The sequence below is a fragment of the Siphateles boraxobius genome, unplaced genomic scaffold (genome assembly GCF_051911475.1).
Source record: "Siphateles boraxobius isolate OS27281-9 unplaced genomic scaffold, OSU_SipBor_1 55, whole genome shotgun sequence".
In the NCBI taxonomy this organism is placed as follows: domain Eukaryota; kingdom Metazoa; phylum Chordata; class Actinopteri; order Cypriniformes; family Leuciscidae; genus Siphateles; species Siphateles boraxobius.
In genome coordinates this window covers 6,416,369-6,433,186 of record NW_027509181.1, presented here as the reverse complement: position 1 = coordinate 6,433,186, position 16,818 = coordinate 6,416,369, and the positions used below count along the sequence as shown (strand labels likewise).

Sequence of the window (16,818 nt, the reverse complement as noted above, 5' to 3'; positions counted from 1 at the left end):
GAAAAATATATATACATTTTACATAATGAAAATAAAGCCTATTTCCAGGACCATTACTTTTTTTATTTTGACATTTTTATAACAATTTAGCACATTTTCCCTCCAAATTCCCATTAGGCCAACTGTAATGCAAAAAATTGTCATTATGACAAATGACAAAAAAACATTTGCTCTAAAACACTGTAAATATAATACTATAAAGTATAAAATACTGTAAGGTAAACTGTCATGAAAATAAAATGTCAATAAATTTAGTTTTTGACCTCATAATGTTTCATCAAAATACCATAACTGGATCAGCCGGTGCAATCTTGTGTTCATCTGTCTCCACTTTTGAGTGCCATGCTCACATCTCAAAAACTGATGTACAGTAAATGTCACCTAAATTTTATTCTTTCCGAAAATCTGTAACACTCGGATGAACATCACTATGCAGAATAGAAAATCTGTCGCTACTTCGGTTTCATCTATATAAAATTAGCTATAAACAAGCTAATTTTTTCTTTTTTGATATTGGGGTAAAATATAACTTGCACAAGTTTTTAACAGACTTTGTGAGATTCCAAGACAATCAATATAAAATGATATAAACCAGAGGAGGACCTTAAGGATGTTGGTGACTGTTGGTTCGGCTCTCAGGATGAGGCCAGGGTTGGGCTGAATATTGGCATTCTCTGCTGTCTTCAGTCTGGGCGCATGTTCTCTGTCCTCAGTCCTGAAAAAAATAAATAAATAAAAAATAAATAATTTTATATATATATATATATGGCACAGAGAGAGAAATCAACAAGGAACATATGTGCATGTTGCCAAATTTTTATTTATGATATAATAAAAATAAGAATAAAATGTTCTGATCATACCGTTTTGCAGTAAGATTGGCAGTGTTCGGATCAGACAACAGACCCAGTTTATTACACTCCTGCAGTAACAGACTCAAGCAGTCACAGCTACACACACACACACACACACACAGAACAACAGCCTTATAACTGAACAAAAACACTATTGTGAAGTCAAAAACACACGTGGAGATTCAATGGTATACATGGTACATAATTATGGTAACAAATCAGTGTGTATATATTTATGTAAGTTCCAAGCTCTACCATTTGATCTAACACCATGGTATTAATAAATGCCTAGAATGTACTGCCAGTCATTTTGAATAAAAGCAACATGAAGTTTCCAGCTTCCTATGTTTCAGCACATAACTAATACAGGTTTTGGTAGTGGCGACATACTTGCATCTCTGGTCGGCTTTATCCAGCAGTGGAGTGAGATTCAGAAGATATTCAAATGCCAAATTCACATCCTCCGTAAAATCCTGACAAACACACACAAGGACAGGTCAGATGGAGTGATTAACATTTCGGATCATGTGGACTGTCATATTTTTCTGGCAGACATATGAGGTTTCAGGTGTCATGAAAGACACAAATTAGAACTAGAACCACAAGAGTTAAAATCCTGAACAGGTGAAGTAAACAGTCGAAAAAATGTACCTGTGTCTTTTCTCCTTGTGGGTACTTCTTCAGCCTTAGTAAAACCTGAGGAATCTGGAAATGTCATGTGAAAAAGCTGAATTTTACTCCATAAACAATAGATAATAATTGTCTGAAACAAAGTCAAGTAACATAGATTAAGAGTCTTGTTCTTCAAATAAGTTAACCAAAAATAAAAATGTTCTGTCTTCATTTAATCCAAATTTTCATTTATCTAACATTAATGGGGAAGGAAAAGCTTTCCACATACATGTTAGACCTTAAGAAGGAACATAAACATGTTTGTTCATAATTAAACTCCACAGAGTAGCTACCTTCTAATTTAGGGCCCCATGAAATACATTTTATTTTCTCCTAAATTCTGTTTTCCATTTTCATTTTTGTGGATTCTGTGTTTTATGATTTAATAAAAATGTATATACACTTTAACAACTTAATAAAGCTTTTAAAATGTAATCAAATGAAAATATAACAATTAACAACAAAGCATTGCATTTTTCTGTTCAGTTCTGCACAACAGAACCGTATAAATTTAAATGGATGAAAAACATTTTTGGTTGTATGATATTCCTTATAAATAATAATATTATTATTATTACTTTGAGAAGCACATTTTAGTATAGGTTAGAGTAGTGATATATTTTCTGTCATAATTTCTTGAACTTAAAGTAGCAGTGTGTAATTTTTAGCGGCATCTAGTGGTGAGATTTGCGAATTGCAAACAGCAAGTCACTCGCGGCCTATCCCTCGGTTTTCAAACTCGAATGAGAAGCTACGGTGGCCGACGTAAGACAAAAGATGTAGTCGTCTGAGTCAGCAGCAGAGAGTAGTAAGTCAAGCAATGAGGTTTCTTTAGCGCTGTTTGTTCGCTTTCGGCTACGGTAGACACATGACGTCACAATATGTCGACCTTCATAGAAGGGGATTCCCGCGCCTATGTAGATATAAATGTCTCATTCTAAGGTAATAAAAACATAACGGCTCATTGAGTAAGGTCTTTATACACCACTGAACACATAGTTATGGATCTTATAATTCATTTCTGTCAATAGATCCTAAGAAATATCACACATTGCACCTTATATATTTATATAATATATAATATACATATATAAATATATATATATATAATATATTTATATAATATAATATATTTTTAATGACTTCTGTCTCTAAATAAATAAAGCTGTCATTTTTATTTCGTTAACGGCAGTGAACTAGCTTGTAACTCTAAAACCAAAAAGGAGGGAAAAAAACGTTTTTGCTTATGCAGAACAAAATTCATTTTTAATTCCTAATTTAAGACAAATAACAAATATATTATAGTTTGAATTCAAGTTTAAAAACAGCGCTGCACATTTTTAGGAAATTAAACTTAGGCTATCATCATTAAATCAGAGGCGATACCGCCAAAAAAAAGAAAGAAAGAGAAACATCGGACCGTATGAAAAACAAGTAGGCAAGACACCTTTCTATAACATCAACATGCATTCACCATTCTTACAATCACCAAATTGGGTTCTGTTCCGTTCAGTTGTATTTAACATTTCTCCTCGCAAAACGTAATTCGTTTCAAACACAGATGCGATAAGAACAATGTGGAAATTATTAACAACACTAACATAACAGCAAAGCTTATGTTTTATGCTCATTTAAGCTCAAACTAACCAAGGTAAAACATTTAACGTTTCAATCTTTAAATTTAACTAAATCGCAGGCTATCATTAGATAAAGTGCAGCCAAACTCAACTTGACTTGTGTTAACGGTGTATGTCCGTAGTGTTGTCTCCGGCAGGGCGTGTTGGGGGCGGGGCTTGGGTAGATGATATAATCGGATATCGCGATATTTTTTAAGGCGATTATCGATAAAATGTTTTTTACATATCACCCAGCCCTACTCAACAATATGTGGGTGAGTAAATGATGACGTCACCTCGCATTCCCTCATTAGTACCAGGTGAAGCTAATCTGCAATCAGTTGTGCGTGCCCAGGCCAGATAAAGCAGCGCACTGTTGCTTTTGTTTGTGTGCACTGGGAGCTGACGCTACGGCAGACAGAAGCGCTGGATCGAGTGTTCGAGCTTGATGTCTGTTTGAACATTGTGCGGGATCGGGTACTCACCAAAAAACTCTGAAGTGACAGCCGGTAAGCTCGAAGCTCTGCTGGTTGAGAAACGCTGAACTTTGTTATGTTTGTTAGTTGCTGTATGTTTGAGATATTTAACAGCTGTTTAAATCATATGGAATATTGGTTTTAAACCCATTTGATATAAATAGAAATAAGTGTTTGACTATATCGTTGTATATAGATTGGGAAATGGTTAATTAACTTGGGTTAATGATGTGTTTGTAATGCTGCTCGAGTAAAATTAAGTCATGTCAAACCTGCCAACTTATGCACTTTATTGGGTTTTCCTGTGATTAACACTGTATGTATGTTTGTCTTTAAAGGTTTTTTACCTACATGAATTCTAAATAAATGGATGGAAATAATTCACAAGGCCTAATCATTGAGTGGAATCCAGTTTATAACTTCAGTAGTGAGAACCTATCTCTTTCAAGTGTGGGGAAACGCACAGTCACACAAAAACGCTTGACAATGACAGAATTTACATTTTATTTATTTCTCTCTTTAACTGGCCTTTTTTAGCACAGCCAATATTACAACTGAAAGTTCAAGAGAGACCAGTGATCAGTGACTCTGCCAAACCTTTAGAAATTCCTGTGTTCATGTCCTCACTTATATAGTAGTTAATTGATATTACTCAGTATTTAAATGTATAATTACACTGTAACACGGACACATTAAAATAAAGTTTGAATGATTTGTCTTTAGAGCAACCTTAAGAAAAAAGATTTTCTTAAATGTTTTTGGAAATACAATTTCTCTTTAAATAGAAAATGTTATTATTTTTAAGTTACAAAAAAGAAGCAAATAGCGGTTTTATAAGATAAAATAAAAAAAGTAGAAAAAAAATATTCTTAAGAATGTTTTGTGAATCCGGCAACCAGGTTTGGAACAATATGTGGGTGGGTAAATGATGACAGAATTTACATTTTCTATTTCTATCTCTTTAACTGGCCTTTTTTAGCACAGCCAATATTACACAGAAAGTTCAAGAGAGACCAGTGATTGGCAACTCAACCAAACCTTTAGGAAGGTGAAGGCGGTCCATTTGAGCTCCTCATTCCCCTCTGGAGACTCGATGAGTCCAGTGAAACAGGCCTTCCATATCTCCAATACAAACAGTGGAGCTGGGATACGCTACAAACACAGATCACAAAAACACATCAGAAAACCCACACATACACCACTTCATCTCAAGTATGAACACTGGTGTCTGAAGCCACCTGCATCCTCTTGATCATCATGAGCTGCTCAACTAACGGCTGCGTCTCTCCAGTGAGATTCATGGTTCCCTCCAACATGACGAAGGCATGGACTGAAGGAAATGTGGTGTGGACCGGTGGATCACACTGAAGACACAACATCTGAGGAATGCTATGAAAACACAAATGAATCATTTAAATAAAGGCAGCTTTAAGTGAAACATGGAAATTAATCAAAATTACCAACTTTTTTAAAGATTCATCTTTGTCATAATATATTAATATAAAGTGGGACTGTGTCTCCTTGTAATTGTTAAACTAGCCTAATGATTAAATGACCAAATTGCATTAAAATCACTGCAATAAATCACAACATTGCTTAATATTATAATTGCCAGCAACCTCTTTGCAAATGCATTGTGACTAATCATTTGGGGGGGGGGGGGGGTTTCCAGCTCTTTCATTGCTGCACTTCAAACAGTGAGTCTGAGGTCTTTTTGGATTCTCACCTATTGACCAATGAAACACACTCCTCAAGATTTTCCTTCAGCGTTTGATTGGTCACAGCATTAAGATTTTCAGACAGCTTGAGCAAAGCTTGCTCTACATTGGTCCAGGATGCTTATGAGACAAGAGAAGACATGGCAAATTAAATGGGATTCAATATAATGATCATCATGCTTTAATAATTTATAAACATTTTAAATGTCATTCACTAAAAATTACCATTTACCCACATACAATTTTTTTTAGATAAAAATAAATAAAATTGGGAAACCATTTCTGATTGGCAATGCAAACAAATTAGTAATCTGATTCTCTGAAAGGCAGAGTTTAAAATAAATTATTTGTAAAAATGAAATCACACTGAGTCATTCTGATTAATAAGCTGATACAGGCCACAGAAAAGGGTTATATTGGTAATGGAAAACTAGATGACTACTTACTGAATCTGTGTAGTATACACTATTTTTTTCTGCTGGCATTATGCAATAAACAGCAGTATGCTATAGTGTAACATGGCCTCATCATGTTGCAAGTGACGCAAGATTGACTCAGAAAATGGATGAGAATATAACAGTACAAAAATAAAACAAAGCAAATATAGCAAAATATGAGATTAACAGTGAATAGGTTTTTTTTAATACATTTTTATTAAGTGACAATGTCCAAAAGTGACACCGGTTTTACATTAACGGAAATTAAAGGTACACCACCATGACATTTGTAGGGCAAGGGCGTTTCCTCCGAGGAGGCAAGGGGGGCAGTATCTCCTCAAATATAACTGTGTGAGAAAATAATCGATATTACAAAAATAAAGCTACGTAAATATTACGAAATGTGACATTAAAACATGTAAAAGTTTTTATTCACTCGTTTTTCTAAAAGTAACATTGTCCAACAGTGACTCCAGCAGGTAAAATTACAGCGAGAGGCTGCGTCTCACTTGCCTCCCCGGAGCCCATTGATTTTTATCAGTCCCCCTTAAGCGTGCGCTATGATTGAATATGATTGGTTCGTGTGATAAATCCCGCCTCTTTTTTTTATGCGCAATCTCGAATTGGCCTGAATGAAGACAATTATGGTGTTAATGGGAAGACTAATTAAAAAACTCAGCCACTTAGATATAACCACTTTGTCACTTCAAAATCAAACTTGAAATGTCCTGAAAACATAATGACTATGGGGGTATATAGTGAGCGACTAGCTTAGCGAACTTAAAGGTACATCTTCGTGTCTGTGACCAGTGTGTACAAGCTTGATGACTGATACATTAGCTGGAATAAAAAAACACTAACTTGATGAAATTTATACTTGGGTTTTAATAAATAAAACATTACATAGTTAGTGTAAAAATACAAAATAGAAATCTGTCTCTATTTTATTTTTTGTAATGCTTATTAAACCATGAAAATTAAGTGTAACAGGGACATAAATATACATTATATATATATATACATACACACAACCCCAAATCAGAAAAAGTTGGGACATTTTGTAAAATGCAATAAAATCAAGAATCTGTGATTTGTTCATTCTATTTAACCTTTTATTAGCTGACAAAAGTACAAAGAAACGTTTTCCAATGTTTTCACTGACCAACATAATTGTATTTTGTAAATATGAACAAATTTTGATTTTGATGGCTGCAACACACCCCAAAAAGGTTGGGACAGAGACCAAATAAAAGTGAAAAGATTATCCAAATTAGATTTTCCAACTATTTTGAAACAGTCTACAATGAGCAGGTAAATTGGTAATAGTTGAGGGTATCATGTTTGGGTGAAAAAGTGCTTCTCAGTCTTTTTAAGCAAAGATGGGTCATGGCTCATCACTTTGTGCCAAATATCTTGAGAGAATTGTCAACAATTAAAAAATCACATTTCCCAATGCAAGATTGCAAAGAATTTATGCCTTTCATCATCTTCCATACATAATATTGTCACAAGATTCAGGGAATCCAGAGAAATCTCAGTCTGTGTTGGTAAGGCAGTAGACCTCTGTTGAATGAGCGTGATCTTTGAGCCCTCAGATGGCATTGCACAAGATAAAGTGAAAGTGACACGTGATGGCCAAGTATGGTAACCCATACTTGGAATTTGACCTCTGCATTTAACCCATCCAAGTAAGTGCACACACATTAGGAGCAGAGTAGTGAGTAGTGAACACACACATACTGCAAACGTGAATACACACACCCGGAGCAGCGGGCAGCCTTGAGTGGCGCCCAGGGAGCGATTGGGGGTTAGGTGCCTTGATCAAGGACACCTCAGTCATATTCCTGCCGGTACTCGAATCGAACCAGCAACCTTTGGGTCACCAGTCCAACTCTGTTACCATTAGGCCATGACTGCCCCCGTGCTACCATCATGCTAATCCGTTAAATACAGACACATGTGCTCAGGAGTAATTTGGAAAACCATTTTCACTGAACAGTCTGACGCTGCATCAAAAAATGCCACTAAATTCTCTGTTACGCAAGAAGAAAGCTTTACATCAGTTCTATGTGGAGAGGCCGGCGAGTTCACTGGGCCAGAGCTCATCTCAGATGGTCTAGAAGACAGTGGGAATGTCTGCTGTGGTCAGATGAGTCCATGTTTCAGCTTGTTTTTGGGAGAAAATGGACACCGAGTTCTCAGTCCCAAAGACGAAAGGGACCAACCAGACTTTCACCAGCGACAGGTGCAAAAGCAAACAGCTGTCCTGGTATTGAGGTATATCATTGCAAAGGGTATGGGTAACTTGCATTATTGTGAAGGTACCATTGACATGGAGGCATGTATTTGGATTGTACAGAGACATAAACTGCCATCAAGATGACATCTTTCCTGGGAAGCAAGACAATGCCAGGCCTCATTCTGCACGTGCTGCAATTGAGTGGTTTCTAGACACTCTGCACCATAGAAGGGATGTGCCTGCCTGTTTACTGCAGTCCAGTGTCTCTTATGGAAAATGTATGACCCATCATGAAAAGGAGAATCAGGCAATGATGACCACAGACTGTTGAGCGGCTGTCTTGTATCAGACAAGATTGGGCAAATATTCCACTAGCAAAACTCCAACAATTAGTATGCTCAACTCCCAAATGATTAAAAAGTATAATTAAAAGGAAAGGTGATGTGACACAGTGGTAAACATGTCTCTGTCCCAACTTTTTTGGGGTGTGTTGCAGCCATCAAAATCAAAATTTGTTCATATTTACAAAATACAATTATGTTGGTCAGTGAAAACATTGGAACACTTTTTTTTGTACTTTTGTCAGTTAAAAAAGGCTCAAAGAATGAACAAATCACAGATTCTTGATTTTATTGCATTTTAAAAAATGTCCCAACTTTTTCCGATTTGGGGTTGTGTATATATATATATATATATATATATATATATATATATATTAGGGGTGGCACGGTTCACAAAACCCACGGTTCGGTTCGTATCACGGTTTTTGGTTCTGTACGGTTCTTGTTATTTTTTCTTTTAATCTTTAACACTCCAGAAATGTACTTCAGCATACGATATAGGCTATAGCTTAATTATTCACAATTCAGGATACAGTATTAAAAAAAAAATGTATATCATGTAATCATGCACAAACTGAATTTGACTTGACTTTAAGCACATTATTGAGACCATCTCTGAGGAAAACTAGGTGACATATTGATACAGCAAGAGAGAAGACATTGATGAAATGCTTTTGGTTATTTTGCAAAAAAGGAGAATGTGTATTGCTATCTCTACGGGGACTTATGTGCATTTTTAGCACACAAAGATTAAAATTAACTTGCATTTATCAAACTGTCAACGTCAGTGTAGCTGTTACAAAATGTTTATCTTTTAAAAGAAAAAGAGAGAAACTCTTAAAGCACTATCTGTCAAATTGCCTATAATGAGGCTATAACAAAAGCAAAGGCATAACCATAAAGTGAAACATAAGTTCAACCTCAACACAAAAACAGTATCAACAATCCCTCTATTCCCTGAGAGTGAGAAACGGAGAATTAACACGAATACGATCTCCGAAGCTGCGTATTGGAATTGATCTCCGTCCACATAAAGGTCACGTCCACACAAAGCCAGAGCTTTCCCTATCCGATCTTTTTTTTCCTCATTCTAAATAAAAAATTCCGTAAACACGGCGCCGTCTCGAGAAATATCTGCGTACACACGAAACCACTGAAACCGACTCAAACCGATGTAGTATACATGCCAGACCAGTATGAGGCGCTGTATTTCTGACACACTAAAAACAGAGAAGACGACTTGCGCATAAACCTTTCGTGCTGTAAAATATACAGTATGTAATATTAGGCACAGTAGCTTCTTTTCTTTTTTACCAAGAACTTTATTGAACAATATGAAAAACCATAAATGGCCTGGTACAAAATAGGGATGAGTCACGATATTCGATTAGTTAGCTAAGCTTGCCACAAAGAACCGGCAAATAGCCTAATCATTATGAATGTGTCAATATAGCAAGGAGACATTTTAATTATTTATTAATAAACTAGTGTTTTCTGTGACGATGCTGACTCGCCACCTTCACAGTATTGTGAAGGTGCCTATAGAGAGAAATGCACACTTCACGGATTATTAGAGTTGTCTGTTTCTTTTCGTTTTGAATTGTTTTGTTTTAAAGTAGACATTTCAAGCTTAGATATATTTCTGTGTTTCTGTTCATTTATGAGACGAGCTCCAGTTCACGTGCGATGCAAGTTATATTGCGTCGGCGCCTCCATGTCCTGATTATAGGCTGCTATATTTGCTTCTTATTTATTAAATCCAGGAAATTGGTTGATGAAACATTGATTAAAATTAAGATGCAATTTATACAAAACGAAATTCACTTTAAAGAAAAGCTTTATACAAAACAAAACTTAATGAAGTGGTCAAAATGATGTGTCTCGATATTGCGCATCTTATGATTAGGCTACTCACGCTGTTCACTTTTCATATAATCAACATATATGAAATGGAAAAAAATAACAATATTTAAACATAAATATGAAACTACATTTTCTTTAATGGCTACAACATGTAGGCCTACAGTACAGAGAAATGTAATGTCTGAGCGAACGCCGTGTTACTGGTGAGCATGAGGAGGCAGAGGTGCGTTTTTTGAATAATAATAAAATAATTCCCAGCGATCATCGAATATTATTTTTGCTTGAAATGCCCATCCCTACAAAATACGAAATGTCTTAATCAGACAAAATACAAGCATCATAGCATAAGAAATAAATATAAATAAATAAAGAAGTAGCCTAAAATAAAGAAATAAAATAAAAATAGCCTACATTAAAGTAGGCCTAAATAATAAATAAAGTTGTTTTTTGCAGTTGTTGAAACTGATTTAGCGTGTCTGACTAGTCGACACGTGGGGTGATGACATCATCGTTTCACAAAATATACGTATTGGCCGTACACACGAAAACACAAGGGTGTCGTTTTCAGATTTATCCACCCTGGGACCCGGTTTCAAAAAATAGCGGTTTCAGTCTCCCAAAATGCTGGATCCATCTGGACGAAACGCCGATCCGATAAGTTTTTTTTTACGTATATAGCTAAACGCGTCTCCGTGTGGACAGGGCCTAAAGCCCAATTTATACTTCTGCGTCGAACTCACGGCGTAGCTACGTCGTAGGCTTTGTGTAGCGCGCATACCCTTCGGCGTACCCTGACGTGCACCTCTCTGAAAATTTAACAACGCAGTAGTTCTACGCGGACGCAAGCGCTGTGATTGGTCTGCTAGAACCCCTCCCTCGGGTTTGACATGTTCCCTCTGCATGTATAATTGCGCGTCAACGCGGACAACGACACAGAAGTATAAATGAAAACCGTAGGTCAGACGCAGCAAATCAGCCTTTAAACGACTGAAAACGCGGATCACGTGACCATTCACCTACACATGCCGGTGTAAACAGGAAACAGATTGACTATTCCTCAGATTTCGCTGAGGTTGATAAGTGCAGATCTGGACATTCGAAAGTTTTCGCACCATTCCTCAGGAACCACAACTTCATTGATAAAATTAGAGATGCACCGATTGATCGGCTGGTGACCGAAATTGGCCCGATTTTCACGTGATCGGTCTTACATATTTAGATTTTTTTGCCAGTCAAATGCACTCTGGCGCCGCATGATTACATCGCGCAACTTCAGCACCACACGTGCACACGGAATGCACATGAAGGAAACCTCGTGAATTACGGCCATTTCACACCGCAAGCGTGAGCAGCGCAGTCTTTTTTTCCCTGGCGTGCATGTTATCAATGAGTGCATTCACACCGAGAGCAGGAGCAGCGCGTGAGCGTCGAGCAGGAGCGTCGCGTGAGCAGCAGTGAAGCGATGTTTTGGGGCAGAGTCTATTTTTGCTGCGCTGCTCGCGCTCAATTACAGTGATTGTTTAGCCTGGCTGGACATGTGGCAGACGAGAGAACAACTGTTTACGAAATAAAACTTGCCATTGATGTACAAGTGATTGCAATAGGCCTGTGTGTGTGTGCGTTTTGAGAAACATCTTTATACTGCAAGGCTATATTTATTTAATTTTTATTTGCTATTTATATATTATTTTATTGCCGTTACCTGTTTTCATACAGAAGTTTAGTTTCCTAAATAAGTAAATATATCATTTTTATTTTTTTAGTTGAATATATGGAAATGAAAATGCTTCTTCCATTCCATAACAATGCGTGAATTTCCCACACCAGGAGTAATCATTTATATAGGCCCTAATTCTATTTTATTGAATTTGTTCAAATGTTCTATGTTCTATGTAAAATGTTCTATTAAAGAAAAGATATAAAATAAATATTAGTGTTTGCTGTAAAGTGGTTAGAAAAAATGAAATCGGAAACGGCTAAAATCGGTATCGGCAGGCCAAACTCATGAAAAATCGGAATCGGCCTAGAAAATTGTAATCGGTGCATCTTTAGATAAAATTATCCCACCATGCGCTGGTTTTCCCAGCTTAACCCAAAACTGACGCTCCATGTACGGTCGATACTGCCGCTGCACACAGGAATTGTCACAGATTGCTCAAATAATAGCTTGCCTCCAGCGCATGCATGTAGGCAGTTATAGTATTGTAAAATGCAGAATGTTCTTGCACTAACGTAACTGGTAGTCCAGGCTGTTGATGTATGTTTTCTCCCGTTGTATGACACCCAATCAAAGAGCCGAGCGTGAGCCTCTGTTAGGCCTGGAGCGGTATGGATTTTTTCTAACCACGGTTGAAAAGCAAGAAATTCCCGCGGTATAGCGGTAAACCGCTTTAAATACGCTCAGATACATTAATTGGAAATGAAAGATGAATACCTTTTCCAACAATTCCTTAATTACAAAAATTAGATATTATGTTTACATAATATAATGTTTTTTTTTATTTAATCTATGTTGATTATATGAAAAGTGAACAGCATGAGTAAGATCATAAGATGGGTCAGACATGATTTTGACCACTTTATTAAGTTTTGTAGAAAGCCTTTCTTTAAATTGAATTTCGTTTTGTATAAATTCTATCTTAATTTTAATCACTGTTTCATTAACCAATTGCGGGGAATTATTAAATAAGAAGCAAATATAGCAGACAAATAATCAGGACGTGGAGGCGCCGGTGCGAGCTCTTGCACATGAACTGGAGCTCGTCTCATAAATTAACCGAAACTCAGTGTATAGGCTACTTGCCTCACAGACATTAAAAATAAGTAGAAAGCTTGAAATGTCTACTTTTAAACAAAATTCAAAACGAATTGATAAAATTTTAGGCTACAGTCAGGTAAGGTCAGGTTTGCCGATGTGCGTTTTATTTAGGCTATTTATTTATTTATTTTTGTGCCTGTGCGCCGATCTGAATTCTGTGGATACAACATAGGCTACTAGGGACTTTAGCCTTTAAATATCTTTGCTGCATTAGATCAGTCTTCTTTCTAGAAGAGCCAGGAGCTTAGCCTCGCAGCAGCAGCGCCTCGCATCGCCCATAGTCATAGACCTTCAGCGGTCATAAAAAAATCAGCGGATGGTGGGCGGGTGCGGTTTTGAACATTGGTAATATAACATTGGCGGATGGATGGCGGATGGATGATGAGTTTTGTGATGCGGTTGCGGATGAAATAATAGCTGCCCAACTCGCGAAAGGTCGGATGTGCTCCATCTATTGATGATAAGTTTTGTTTAGAAAACCTTAAATCCATGTAAAACACAATGTCATTATACATAATCCATGTCATTAGAATCAATGAATCTATATAATTAGACACAACGTGCACACATGTGCAAGCCAATGTTTTTTTTTTTTTGCGGTGATGACGGTGACGAGCTCAGACCCGCGGTTGGAGTCACGTGACCGCGGTAACCGTCCGAGCCCTACCTCTGCGTCATCGTTTCTAAAGTCCTCCGTTTTGATCCGCCTTCACTAAAACGGCCTCCGGAGATGCAAAACGGGGTCGGCAGCGTTTTTAACTTTCTCTGTTTTAGGCCTTAGTTTTTGCCGTTTTAGTCTGGACGGGAGGTGCAAAGTCTGGACGGGAGGTGTGTGGATGGGGCCTTAGTTTCAGTAGTCATGTCAAAACAATAACTAAATCAGCATCCTATAATCTGAAAAATATTGCAAGAATTAGATTCTTTGTTTCCAGTCAAGACTTAGAGAAACTTGTGCATGCTTTCATCACCAGCAGGGTGGATTATTGTAATGGACTCCTTACTGGCCTTCCCAAAAAACAGTTGCAGCTCATACAGAACGCTGCTGCTAGGATTCTGAACAGAACAAGAAAATATGAACATATCATTTCAGGTCTTTACACTGACTCCCAGTTACATTTAGGATTGATTTTAAAGTATTATTACTGGTATATAAATCACACAATGGCCTAGGACCTCAATACATTGCAGATATGCTCACGGAGTATAAACCCATCAGATCACTCAGATCACTAGGATCACATCAGCTAGAAATACCAAGGGTTCACTCTAAGCATGGCGAGTCTGCTTTTAGCTACTATGTCAGCTGCAGCTGGAACCAGCTTCCAGAAGAGATCAGATGTGCTCCTACAGTAGTCACATTCAAATCCAGACTCAAAACACATCTGTTTAGCTGTGCATTTAATGAATGAGCACTGTGCCACTGTTCGTCCGATTGTTTGTACTGTATTTTACTTTCTTTTTATTCTAAACTGTTTTAATTATTCTTATTTCTTTTGATATTTTAATTTCTTCTATGTAAAGCACTTTGAATTACCATTGTGTATGAAATGTGCTATATAAATAAACTTGCCTTGCCTTTAAAAGCACAACTTCATTTTTACCACAATTTTACCAATATTTCTCTATTGAATTTTTATTTTATTTAAAACATTATCTCATAATATTATCAATGCCATTGTAATTGCATTTATGCCACATCTGATCAGCATTAAACAGTTTATAAATAATATCTATATACTAAATATATTTAGATGCTGCTTGTGCCACTGCAGTGCAAAGCTGGCTTTTGTTGATACTGATTTAATTTGATATAATTTATTCATTTAGTTGAATTTATTGTTGTATTTATTATATTAATAATTAAATCAGTGGAATTTTAAGAATTTTACATAAACCGTGAGACAAACATTTAATAGGGTTAGAAAAACATTGCCTTATTTATTAAATCCAGTCATTTGGTTGATGAAACATTGATTAAAATTAAGATATAAATAATACAAAACAAAATTGACTTTAATGAAAGGCTTTGTGCTTTCTGTTCGAGGTCTATGTGAAAGTTTTAAAGCACTTTAGTGCCGCTTTCGGAGCTTGTCATGTCCGTTTTTTCCTCATAAATGCGAACACGAAAAATAAAATAAAATGAATATTATATGTTCTGTTGAGAGCCAACCCTTCTTCATCCAGTGGGTAGTAGACTATTACTTTTGATTTGCGCAGTGGAATTCACTGAATTGATTTCTCTGATGCCAGCCTCTGTCACGTGTTGTGTGAGCTTGTGACTTATTTATTTAATCCAGGCAATTGATTGATCAAACATTGATTAAAATGCGTGGCGCGAGCGACAAATCTCCGACAGTAAACGGATGGCCCATTCTGCTCTGTAACGGGTGCTTTTCCGCGTTTGGGGTAAACAGCTGTAGCGACTCACGCGCGCAATAACGGCGGCGTCCGGTGTAGACACAGTGTTACAGCGCATTCTGCCTATAACGCTACGTTACAACATCAAGCAATATTCTAATAATGTATATAATGATAACACTTTATATAGGGCAATTTTGCATTAAGAGTAGCCTAGTTTCACGTTTAGTAGGTACATTTAGCTTACTACTTATTTAAAATAGTATAAAAGTCTGTACATTATGTAATTAAAAACGTTTTCATTATGATATTATACATTTTACTTTAGTAAAAAGATCTGAGTTATTCCTCCACTGGTAGAGATTAGAGGAATTAAGACTAAAAATAGAAGATAATGTCAGTGACACTTTTGATATATTTATTGATACAAGTTGTTTTATATAACGTGACTAAATTAAAAGAAAGTCGTTAGTGAAGATTATGCAACAGTATTTAGAATATAATATAATATAACATGCAATGCAAACTAGTTTGGTTACAGCTCAAATGTATCATTCTCATTCTATCATTCCCCCTGCCTCCATTACATATCTTTGTCACACAAGTGTTTGATCACCACATTTGAGTGATCATCGCAAAACGTTTATATATTTATTATGTTTAAATACTGTATATTCCGCTGGAATTATGCATCATCAACCTATGCCTTTGTTATTGTAAGAAGTTAGCGACCCCTAGCGGCGAAAAAAAATACATCTTGTAGCTTTAAATAAACTTTTAAAGAAAAGATAGATTTGTTCATGAACGACTGAGCACCAAATAGATTGAATTGACACTATTTATACTGTTGTTTAATTATACAAAATCTTTGCAAGTATATCATGTATATTCTATATACAGTACCCATCAAAAGATTGTACACACCAATAGGAAAGTGTGTCCAAACTTTTGACTGGTACTGTACTATAATAGACATAAATAATATTGCTACTGTACACATAAATAATGTCGGCCGATATATCGGTATCAGGCTTTTTTTTATCGGTATCGGCCCCCAAAAATCCATATCGGTCGGGCTCTACAACAAACTAACACATAGAATAACATTATAACTTTCAACACACTCAAATGCAGTGTGATAGTGTAGACCAAGTGAAACAGCACTGCGTTACCTCACAAGTTTTACTCGTCTAATAAACTGACCTGTGCGAGTATTAATACAGCACTTGCGGGTAGTTCGGTAGAATGAAATCTCCATATTCCTTTATATCCGAGGGACTCGCATGTGGCGCTGATATCTGTCTCTTATTAGCAATCGCACCCTGCTTCATACCACAGTCATGTTAAAAACATCAATGTATTCACTCATCCATAAACATTATTAGATCCATCAGCTTGACGACAAGTTCCATAATTCCGCTGGAAT

The 16,818-nt window shown here is 36.4% G+C and overlaps 1 protein-coding gene across 2 annotated transcripts in view; it reads right to left on the bottom strand.

Annotated features, from left to right (window-relative positions):
• Positions 1-16,818, bottom strand: part of med24 (mediator complex subunit 24) — a 36,182-nt gene that overhangs the window by 17,243 nt on the left and 2,121 nt on the right. For both annotated transcript variants that reach the window (XM_077205951.1, XM_077205952.1), the window contains exons 7-13: positions 5,345-5,456; positions 4,857-5,007; positions 4,657-4,770; positions 1,506-1,559; positions 1,245-1,327; positions 864-950; positions 604-715 (exon numbers count right to left, since the gene is read on the bottom strand). In XM_077205951.1, the coding sequence (XP_077062066.1) occupies positions 604-715; positions 864-950; positions 1,245-1,327; positions 1,506-1,559; positions 4,657-4,770; positions 4,857-5,007; positions 5,345-5,456 (713 nt within the window). The remainder of the gene's footprint in view (positions 1-603; positions 716-863; positions 951-1,244; positions 1,328-1,505; positions 1,560-4,656; positions 4,771-4,856; positions 5,008-5,344; positions 5,457-16,818) is intronic.